Genomic DNA, 11,342 nt, shown 5'->3' on the forward strand with positions numbered 1-11,342 from the left:
GGAGGGTCCCAGTGGTGCAGGGGGTAAACAAGCCACAAGCGGAAACAGAACCAGTGTGGGGGGCTTGGAGGAACAGGTGGGTGGATTCCAGTGCGTTTGGAAGCTGAGGTTCCCAGGACTCGCTGATAGCAGCTGTGAGTGGGAGTCCAGCCAAGCATCCCTTCCAGATCCCTCTTGTGGACCGAGATCCAGGTCTCAGTGTAGACCAAGGAACAGAGGCAGCCCCTACTCGGGCTCCCAGGATCCAGCCAGGCCTGCTAGGTGGGCGGCCTCTGCCGTGTGATGGAAGGAAGCCAGGCCCAGAGATGGGGTGACTTGTCCCACGTCCTGGAGGGTCTCACAGCTCCACCACGGCCAGAAGACTTCAGTCCAGGGGGCCTCTATCCCCAGCGACCTTCACCTGACCCCCAGGGGACCCCAGCCGACAAGACCCGGCCCGCAGCTCCGGAGCAGGGCGAGGCTGCTCTCCACTGCCCCTGTGCGGCCGCCCGGGAAAGTGCAGGCGGGCCGGGCGCGGTGGCTCACGCCTGTAATCTCAGCACTTTGGGAGGCCGAGGTGGGCGGATCACCTAAGGTCGGGAGTTCGAGGCCAGCCTGACCAACATGGAGAAACCCTGTCTCTACTAAAGATACAAAATTAGCCAGGCGTGGTGACGCATGCCTGTAATCCCACCTACTGGGGAGGCTGAGGCAGGAGAATCGCTTGAACCCGGGAGGCAGAGGTTGCGGAGAGCTGAGATCGCACCATTGCACTCCAGCCTGGGCAACAAGAGTGAAACTCAAAAAAAAAAAAGAAAAGAAAGTGCAGGGGACCCGCCGTCGGGGTGGGGGCGGCGCTGCCCAGCCTCTGTCCCACTTCTGTACACTTGACCTCGACCCTCCGGCCTCCGTCTGCGATCTTCCCGTCCCTGAAAATGAGGCTTGGAACAGACCCAGACCTTCCTGCCCGCCCGTCCTGAGTGGCCCCGGGGCCCCCGCCCCATCTTTGGCCCCCAGCCCCTGCCTCTCTGCCGCCTCCAGGGTCGGGGGTCAGGCCAGGAAAGCCCCTTGGGAAGCCCCCGGGGAGCAGCTGGAGCGGGGTCGCGGGGCGGCGGGAAGGAGTGGGCGCCTCTATTTAAGCGGCTTCCCCGCGGCCTCGGGACAGAGGGGACTGAGCATGGATTGCGGACTGGCCCTCCTGCTGGCGGGGCTTCTGGGGCTCCTCCTCGGTGAGCAGGGGAGGGGGCGCGGGAGAGAGGAGTGAGTTAGGAGGGGGCTCAGGAGAGAGGAGGGGGCTCAGGAGAGAGGAGGGGCTCAGGAGAAAGGAGGGGGCGCGGAGGGGAGGGGACGCAGGAGAGAGCAGGGGGCTCAGGAGAGGGGAGGGGGCTCCAGAGAGAGGAGGGGGCCCGGGAGACAGGAGGGGGTGCGGGAGAGAGGAGGGGGCCCGGGAGAGGGGAGGGGGCCCGGGAGAGAGGAGGGGGTCTCGGGAGAGAGGTGGGGGCTCGGGAGAGGGGAGGGGGTTCGGAAGAGGGGAGGGGGTTCGGAAGAGAGGGGGGGCTCGGGAGAGGGGAGGGGGCTCGGGAGAGAGGAAGGGGCGCGGTGAGCGGGGAGGAGGCGCGGGAGAGAGGAGGGAGTTAAGAGGAGGCGCAGGAGAGGAGGGGGCTCGGAGGGGGCGCGGGAGAGAGGAGGGGTGCTCAGAGTTAAGGGGCTCCGAGAGAGGGGGTGATTGGTGATCCTGCCAGAGGAGGGGGCTCGGAGGAGGCAGGGGCTGAGAGGGGAAGTTGGGGGGCTCCGCGCGGCCCTCTGACCCGCAGCGAAACTGGCTCCAGGCAGCTGGGGTTCGGGGGACAGGGGCAGAGGCGGCGGTCGGGGCGGGGTTCAGGGACCGAGCCTGGGAGTCCGGGTAGCGGCGGGGCAGGGGTCCGGGGGTGGAGCGGGACGCAGGGCAGGGGGCTGGGCGGGGTCCGGGACTCCGCGGGGCTGAGCGAGAGCCGCGGTCGCCGCAGGCCAGTCTCTCCAGGTGAAGCCCCTGCAGGTGGAGCCCCCGGAGCCGGTGGTGGCCGTGGCCCTGGGCGCCTCGCGCCAGCTCACCTGCCGCCTGACCTGCGCGGACCGCGGGGCCGCGGTGCAGTGGCGGGGCCTGGACACCAGCCTGGGCGCGGTGCAGTCGGACACGGGCCGCAGCGTCCTCACCGTGCGCAACGCCTCGCTGTCGGCGGCCGGGACCCGCGTGTGCGTGGGCTCCTGCGGGGGCCGCACCTTCCAGCACACCGTGCGGCTCCTTGTGTACGGTGAGGCGTCCCCCCGCGCCCTGCCTCTCTCTGACCCTTGGACTCACGGCTCCTTCCCTATGCCACCTCTTCCTGGAAGCCTCCCAGATTGCAGGCCCGGTCCCAGCTCCATGCACAGCTCCCCGAACCCAGGTCCCCAGCCTTCGCTTCCCCCCAGCTCACCCCAACCCTCCCAGGGCCGGCCCTGGCCCACCCTCCAGTCTGTTCCAGCCTCCCAGGGTGGGGCCACGGGGCCTGCGCACAGGCCGTCCCCGCTGCCTGTTCATCAGCAGCCCCCACGCATCCTTGGCCCCAGCTCCAAGCCCCTCCGGGCTCCGGCCCCTCCATCCTGTCCAGTCCTGACTCTGGGCTCAGCCCTCACCCCCGACCCTCCATCACAGCCTTCCCGGACCAGCTGACCGTCTCCCCGGAAGCCCTGGTGCCTGGTGACCCGGAGGTGGCCTGTACGGCCCACAAGGTCACGCCCGTGGACCCCAACGCGCTCTCCTTCTCCCTGCTCGTGGGGGGCCAGGAACTGGAGGGGGCGCAGGCCCTGGGCCCGGAGGTGGAGGAGGAGGAGGAGGAGCCCCAGGGGGATGAGGACGTGCTGTTCAGGGTGACAGAGCGCTGGCGGCTGCCGCCCCTGGGGACCCCTGTCCCGTCCGCCCTCTACTGCCAGGCCACGATGAGGCTGCCTGGCTTGGAGCTCAGCCACCGCCAGGCCATCCCCGGTGAGTCCGCTGGGTGCCCTGGAGACCCACCCGCTCGCCAGCCTTGACAAGCACTTCGGGACGGGGTGGGGGGGGGCAGCACCTGTGCTGTGGGGCGCTGGGAGGACTGGATTCCCCCACGCAGCCAGAGCGACGTTCATCAACGCAACATGTATTTGCCGAGCACCTGCCCCCCAGCACAGGTCCCACCCCTTCCCTGCCCACAGCGCTCCATGGCTCCTGCCTTGGGGTCAAAGCCCAAGCCCTCCCCGGGGCCCACAGGAACCTGCACGACCTGCCCTGTCGCCTTCCTGCCCTCCCTCCACCCTTTCTCCCCCTCCTCATTCTGCTCCAGCCACACGGGCCTCCTCGCTGTTCCTCCAACACGCCAGGCGTGATCCTGCCCCGGGGCCTTTGCACGGCTCTGCCCTCTGCGGGGAATACCCTTCTTCCGGATCTTTCCACGGCTCTCTCCTCCTCCCCCTCAGGTCTCTGTAGAATGTTGCCTCCTCCGTGAGGCTTCCCTGGGTTCCCGTTTAAAGGGTCAACCCCCGATCCCCAACGTGTACAAAACATAGGCACACAAGCACACACGTGTACAAACACAGGCACACAAGCACACGCGTGCACAAACAGGCACACACGCACACACGTGTACAAACACAGGCACACAAGCACACGCGTGCACAAACAGGCACATGTGCACACGCGTGTACAAACACAGGCACACAAGCACACGCGTGCACAAACAGGCACATGTGCACACGCGTGTACAAACACAGGCACACAAGCACACACGTGTACAAACACAGGCACACAAGCACATGCGTGCACAAACACAGGCACACGTGCACACGCGTGTACAAACACAGGCACACAAGCACACGCGTGCACAAACAGGCACACGTGCACACGCATGTACAAACAGGCACACGTGCACACGCGTGTACAAACACAGGCACACGTGCACACGCGTGCACAAACAGGCACACGTGCACACGCATGTACAAACAGGCACATGTGCACACGCGTGTACAAACAGGCACACGTGCACACGCGTGCACAGGCACACAAGCACACGGGTGTACAAACACAGGCACACGCGTGTACAAACACGCACACGCGTGTGAGCCCCCTTTCCCTTCCGTTTTGTTTCTTGACACCTTGGATGACATCTGACATCCCCCAGTCCCGTACATTCTCTTTTCCATGACCTTCTCCCACTGTGGTTCCCGAGGTAGAAATCTTGTGTCTCCCCCACAGAAGCTAGAACAGGGCCTGGGGCATAGCAGGTGCTCAATAAACCCTTGCTGAATGCTCGGATGAAGACATTTAATGTGGGCTGGGGCCCAGGCGGTGCTCCCTTCACGCTCTGTCCAATCCCGAAGCCCCTGCCGGCTTCTCCCACTAAAGAAAGAGGGATTTGTCCTCCCACGGGGCACCCTGATACCCATGTTAATGGATGTGAGGTCGTGAGTTTCAAGCAAAGGGCTCCCGGGGATGGACCCGGGAGGTCTTGGTGGTGGGCGTGGGGCTGGGGTGGGCAGAGAGGAGGCTGGATTTGAGGGATATTTTACAGAACACGGGCCCTCACGGGCCTCAGTCTCCCCATCAGTCCCACAGAGGATGGAGCAGAAGGCCAGAGCAGAAAGCCCCCAAGCACCTCCTGTCTCCACGCCAGCCTCCTCCCAACTCTCCTCCGTCCACAGCCCATCATAATAAACGCGGGACCCACTCACTCTCAGGGCAGCCCAAAGAGGTGACTCTCACCCCTTTGACAGTTGAGGAAACTGAGGCACGTGGAGATTAAGGAGGCTGCTGGGGTGATGTTGCCAGTGAGTGGGGGCCCTGGAATGCCCGGACTCCCATCCTGCCCACTGTGGTACCTCAGTTTCCCCATCTGTCCAGTGGACTTCCCTGACCGTGGGTCCTTTGTAAATTTCAGGGACCGTGTGGATTTCAAAGCACTTTATAAATTATAGGCTTTAGGCCGGGCTCACACCTGTAATCCCAGCACTTTGGGAGGCTGAGGTGGGTGGATTACCTGAGGTCAGGAGTTCAAGACCAGCCTGGCCAACATAGTGAAACCCCATCTTTATTAAAAACACAAAAATTAGATGTGGCCAAGCGCGGTGGCTCACGCTTGTAATCCCAGCACTTTGGGAGGCTGAGGTGGGTGGATCATGACGTTAGGAGATCGAGACCAGCCTGACCAACATGGTGAAACCCGGTCCCTACTAAAAATACAAATATTAGCCTGGCGTGGTGGCGGGCGCCTGTAATTCCAGCTACTCAGGAGGCTGAGGCAGGAGAATCGCTTGAACCCAGGAGGCGGAGGTTGCAGTGAGCCGAGATCACGCCACTGCACTCCAGCCTGGGTGACAGCGAGACTCCATCTCAATAACAACAACAACAACAAATTCTGGGCTTTATCAACTAGAACAGCATGCCAAATAGAAACAGAAACGTGGGCCGGGCGTGGGAAGCCGAGGCAGGAGGATCACTTGAGCGCAGGAGTTCCAGACCAGCCTGGGCAAAATACGAGACCTCCCATCTCTACAAAAAAATTTAAAAATTAGCTGAGCGTGGTATTGCACACCTGTGGTCCCAGCTACTCAGGAGGCTAAGTGGGGAGGATGGCTTCAGCCTGGGACGTTAAGGCTGCGGTGAGCCATGATCACGACACTGCACTCCAGCCTGCATGACAGAGTGAGACCCCATCTCTAAAAAAAACAAAAAAACAAAAAAAAACCAGGCCAGGGGCGGTGGCTCACGCCTGTAATCCCAGCACTTTGGGAGGCCGAGGCGGGTAGATCACCTGAGGTCGGGAGTTCAAGGCCAGCCTGACCAACATGGAGAAACCTCGTCTCTACCAAAAATACAAAATTAGCCAGATGTGGTGGCACGCGCCGGTGATCCCAGCTACTCCAGAGGCTGAGGCAGGGGAATCGCTTGAACCTGGGAAGCGGAGGTTGTGGTGAGCCGAGATTGTGCCACTGCACTCCAGCCTGGGTAATAAGAGCAAAACTCCGTTTCAAAAAAAAAAAAAAAAAAGAGGCTGGGCACGGTGGCTCATACCTGTAATCCCAGCACTTTGGGAGGCTGAGGCTGGTGGATCACGAGGTCAGGAGATCGAGACCATCCTGGCTAACACGGTGAAACCCTGTCTCTACTAAAAATACAAAAAATTAGCTGGGCTTGGTGGCGGGTGCCTGTAGTCCCAGCTACTTGGGAGGCTGAGGCAGGAGAATGGCTTGAACCCGGGAGGTGGAGGTTGCAGTGAGCCGAGATAGCACCACTGCACTCCAGCCTGGGTGACAGACCAAGACTCTGACTCAAAAAAAAAAAAAAAAAAAGAATAAATGGAAATGTGGAAATGTGACTCACCAGTGTGGTCCAGGGAAGGGGCTTGGAGAGGTTCTGGTCCAAGCCCTTCACCCAGATGCGGAGACTGAGGCAGGAGAGGTAGGCCTGGGGCAGCAGAGAAAAAAACCCTCACTCTGTTTCCAGTCCTGCACAGCCCAACTTCCCCGGGGCCTCCCAACACGACCTCCCCGGAGCCTCCCGACACCACCTCCCCGGAGCCTCCCAACGCCACCTCCCCGGAGCCTCCTGAGGCCGCCTCCCCGGAGCCTCCCGACACCGCCTCCCCGGAGCCTCCTGACGCCACCTCCCCAGAGCCTCCCGACGCCACCTCCCCGGAGCCTCCCAACGCCACTTCCCCGGAGCCTCCCAACACGACCTCCCCGGAGCCGGTCCCCCAGCAGGGCTCCACACACACCCCCAAGAGCCCAGGCTCCACCAGGACTCGCCGCCCTGAGATCTCCCAGGCTGGGCCCACGCAGGGAGAAGTGATCCCAACAAGCTGTGAGTTCTGGTCCCTGGGGGCAGGGAGGGTGGCGGGAAGGGCTGGGAGCGAGAGATTCCTTGGATGAAGACTTTAGACAAGAAATTGCCCTGCTCAGCCTCGGTTTCCCCGTCTCTCCAGCCTCGGTTTCCCCGTCTGCCCAGCCTCGGTTTCCCCGTCTGCCCAGCCTCGGTTTCCCCATCTGTCCAGCCTCAGTTTCCCCATCTGCCCAGCCTCGGTTTCCCCGTCTTTCCAGCCTCGGTTTCCCCGTCTGTCCAGCCTCGGTTTCCCCGTCTGCCAAGCCTCAGTTTCCTCGTCTCTCCAGCCTCGGTTTCCCCGTCTGCCCAGCCTCGGTTTCCCCGTCTGTCCAGCCTCGGTTTCCCCGTCTGCCCAGCCTCGGTTTCCCCGTCTTTCCAGCCTCGGTTTCCCCATCTGTCCAGCCTCGGTTTCCCCATCTGCCAAGCCTCGGTTTCCCCGTCTGTCCAGCCTCGGTTTCCCCGTCTGCCCAGCCTCGGTTTCCCCATCTCTCCAGCCTCGGTTTCCCCATCTGCCCTGCCTCGGTTTCCTCGTCTCTCCAGCCTCGGTTTCCCCGTCTGCCCAGCCTCAGTTTCCCCGTCTCTCCAGCTTCGGTTTCCCCATCTGTCCAGCCTCGGTTTCCCCGTCTGTCCAGCCTTGGTTTCCCTGTCTGTCCAGCCTCGGTTTCCCCGTCTGTCCAGTGAGCTTCTCTTAACTGTGGGTCCTTTTTGTAAACGTCAGGGACTGTGTAGATGTCAAGGCACCTGGTAAACTCTAAGCCTTGTAGATAGGACAATCTTTGGAATAGAAGCAGAAACAGAATGTGGCCACATAGGTAATTTCTTTCCTTTTTTTTTTTTTTTGAGACAGAATCTCGCTCTGTCCCCCAGGCTGGAGTGCAGTGGTGCAATCTTGACTCATTGCAACCTCTGCCTCCTGGGTTCAAGCGATTCCCCTGCCTCAGCCTCCTGAGTTGCTGGGATTACAGGCACCCATCACCACTCCCAGCTAATTTTTGTATTTTTAGTAGAGATGGGGTTTCACCATGTTGACCAGGCTGGTCTCAAACGACTGACCTGAGGTGATCCTCCCGCCTCGGCCTCCCAAAGTGCTGGGATTACAGGCGTGAGCCACTGCACCCGGCCCACATAGGTAATGCTAGAAATGCTTGTCCCCCCATGCCACAAAGAAATAGCACTCAAACAAATTTAATTCTCTCAGCAAGGCCATTTTTACTTTCTGCAGAAAGGGTGCTCATCGTAGATGGAACAATGGCGAGAGCACAACTGAACAAAGGAAAAGCAGACATATTTATCCCTTACACATTTGGGTCGCCCTTACTGCTGTGTTCTGCATCCACTGGCTAGAGCAGGACATCACAGTCTTAAACTGATACCCGGTTTGCTAACAACCTAAAACTTTCCTAAATAGGTAAGTGCGAAAGAGGACAAACAAGGAAAGGAAGTTGCTTACGAAAGGTTTAAGGAAGCAATAACATTTCCAAATAAGGAAGGGGCATAAGCTATGAGCTAAGACTTGCCTGGGACTCTCCAGATATGCCTGGGTAAGCCCAAGCAACTAACTGGGCTAAAGTGTAAGAACTAATAGCTGATAGGAGGCTTTAGAGTAAGAAGCTATTATTTCTAGTGTCTATGTCTATTATTTTATTTGTAAACCAAGATGAGCTTTGAAGAGGAACTTTTCTACTTCCTACAGGTAATTTCAAATTTAAAAGTAAAGGCAAGGCATGAACCCGGGAGGCAGAGCTTGCAGTGAGCCGAGATTGCGCCACTGCACTCCAGCCTGGGAGACAGAGCAAGACTCCATCTCAAAAAAAAAAAAAAATTAAAAGTAAAAATGATGTGGTCGGTCCAAGCATGGTGGCTCATGCCTGTAATCCCAGCACTTTGGGAGGCCGAGACAGGAGGATCACTTGAGCCCAGGAGGTTGAGGCTGCAGTGAGCTGAGATCACACCTGGGTGACAGACCAAGACCCAGTCTCAAAAAAAAAAAAGTGTTGGCCAGACACAGTGGCTCATGCCTGTAATCCCAGCACTTTGGGAGGCCGAGGAGGAGGATCACCTGAGGTCAGGAGTTCAAGACCAGCCTGGCCGACATGGTGAAACCTCATCTCTACTAAAAATACAAAAATTAGCCAGGTGTAGTGGCGTGTGCCTGTAATCCCAGCTGAGGATTACCCGGGAGGCTGAGACAGGAGAATCACTTGAACCCGGGAGGCAGAGGTGGCAGTGAGCCAAGATCTCACCACTGTTCTCCAGCCTGGGGGACAGAGCAAGACTCCATCTCAAAAAAAAAAAAAAAAAAAGGTGTGGTCATACATTTCACAGAGCCCAATATATCCCAAGCATTATCATTTCAACAGGTAATCAATATAAAATAGTATGAAGGAGATATATTACATTTCTCCTTTTTCCCCAGACTAAGTCTTCAAAGTACAGATTGTAGGCTCAGCACCCTTCATGGTGGTGAGCCGTCCTCTCTCTGGTCTGCCCATTTTTTTTTTTTTTTTTTTTTGAGAGACAGAGTCTCATTGTGTCACCCAGGCTGGAGTGCAGTGGTGCAATCTCAGCTTACTGCAACCTCCACCTCCTGGGTTCAAGTGATTCTCCTGCCTCAGTCTCCCGAGTAGCTGGGATTACAGGCACCTGCCACCATGCCCAGCTAACTTTGTATTTTTAGTAGGCACAGGGTTTCACCATGGTCAGGCTGGTCTCGAACTCCTGACCTCGTGATCTGCCCGCTTCGGCCTCCCGAAGTGCTGGGATTTCAGGCGTGAGCCACCGTGCCCGGCCTGGACTGCCCATTTCTAAACTCTAAGGTGCTGTGCGCATTTCGAAAGGGTCATGGTAAAGTCCTTTGTGAAATTTCAGGGTACGTGGTAACTTTGGAAGCACATGTAGCCTCTGAGGGGCTCCTCCCTTCCCAAGCCTGCAGAGGCCTGGAGGGCTCTGACCGGGGTCTCCTGCTCTCTCTCCCCAGCGTCCAAACCTGCGGGTGACCAGCTGCCCGCGGCTCTGTGGACCAGCAGTGCGGTGCTGGGACTGCTGCTCCTGGCCTTGCCCACCTACCACCTCTGGAAACGCTGCCGGCACCTGGCTGAGGACGGCACCCACCCACCAGCTTCTCTGAGGTTTCTGCCCCAGGTGTCAGCCTGGGCTGGGTTAAGGGGGACCGGCTAGGTCGGGATCAGCCCCTCCTGAGTGGCCAGCCCTTCCCCCTGTGAAAGCAAAATAGCTTGGACCCCTTCAAGTTGAGAACTGGTCAGGGCAAACCTACCTCCCATTCTACTCAAAGTCATCCCTCTGCTCACAGAGATGGTTGCATGTTCTGATCGCCTCCTTTGGAGGAGAAGCTCATCAGAAACTCAAAAGAAGGCCACCGTTTGTCTCACCTACCCGTGACCTGAAGCTCCTCCCTGAGTGGTCCCCGCCTTTCTGGATGGAACCACATACTTCTTACATATATTGATTCATGTCTCATGTCTCCCTAAAAATGCGTAAAACCAAGCTGTGCCCCGACCACCCTGGGCCCCTGTCGTCAGGACCTCCTGAGGCTTTGGCAAATAAACCTCCTAAAATGATAGAAACGTGTCATTTTTCTCAGTTGACACCCACTCCGTGGAGAGGAGAGGTCTGAGGGCTCCGGACAGCAGAGGGTTGACTGTGGGCCCTGCCCTGATGGCTCCATCTCCCTCATTCCACAGTCCGGGGCTGTAGAATAAAGTGTTAGAAATGCTTGTTCCCCAGTGCCGTAAAGAAATAGCACTTGAATATAAATTTAATTTCCTCAGCAAGGCCACTGTTTTACTTTCTGCAGAAAGGGTACATTCGCCAGCAGTTTTGCCACGAGAGTATCCAGAACAAAAGAGATAGGGTCATTTATAACCTGATGTGTCCACCCTACTGCTGTGTCCGGTTTCCATTGGCTGGAACGGGACCTCACATTCTGTATTTGTCCCGATTGGCTAGCAGCTTGGAACTTTTAAAAAGAGGCAAAGGCAGAGGAGAACAAAGGAAGGAAGAAGTAGCTTGTGGAATGCTGAGAAAGGTAAAAACACCTTCAAATAAGGAAGAGAGGCCGGGCGCGGTGGCTCACGCCTGTAATCCCAGCACTTTGGGAGGCCGAGGCAGGCGGATCACAAGGTCAGGAGATCGAGACCACGGTGAAACCCCGTCTCTACTAAAAATACAAAAAATTAGCTGGCCGCGGTGGCTGGCGCCTGTAGTCCCAGCTACTCGGGAGGCTGAGGCAGGACAATGGGGTGAACCCGGGAGGCGGAGCTTGCAGTGAGCCGAGATCCCGCCACTGCACTCCAGCTTGGGCAACAGAGCGAGACTCCTTCTCAAAAAAAAAAAAAGAAAAAAAAAAAAGGAAGAGGAACAGACTATGACCTAATGCTTGCTTGGACCAGTATAAGCATGCCAGGCAAATATTTAGGCTACATTGTGGGAGCTAAGAACATAAAGTACATTGATTTCTTTATTACATTATATATTCAAT

The 11,342-nt window shown here is 58.2% G+C and overlaps 1 protein-coding gene across 1 annotated transcript; it reads left to right on the forward strand.

Annotated features, from left to right (window-relative positions):
* Positions 1-1,156: 1,156 nt before the first annotated feature.
* On the forward strand, positions 1,157-10,415 carry MADCAM1 (mucosal vascular addressin cell adhesion molecule 1). The gene is made up of 5 exons (XM_054541340.2): positions 1,157-1,208; positions 1,986-2,270; positions 2,651-2,980; positions 6,470-6,826; positions 9,822-10,415. Exons 1-5 carry the CDS (start codon positions 1,157-1,159, stop codon positions 10,019-10,021), a joined length of 1,224 nt encoding a protein of 407 aa, XP_054397315.2. The 3' UTR covers positions 10,022-10,415.
* The last annotated feature ends 927 nt before the right edge of the window (positions 10,416-11,342 follow it).

The sequence above is a fragment of the Pongo abelii genome, chromosome 20 (genome assembly GCF_028885655.2).
Source record: "Pongo abelii isolate AG06213 chromosome 20, NHGRI_mPonAbe1-v2.0_pri, whole genome shotgun sequence".
NCBI lineage: Eukaryota > Metazoa > Chordata > Mammalia > Primates > Hominidae > Pongo > Pongo abelii.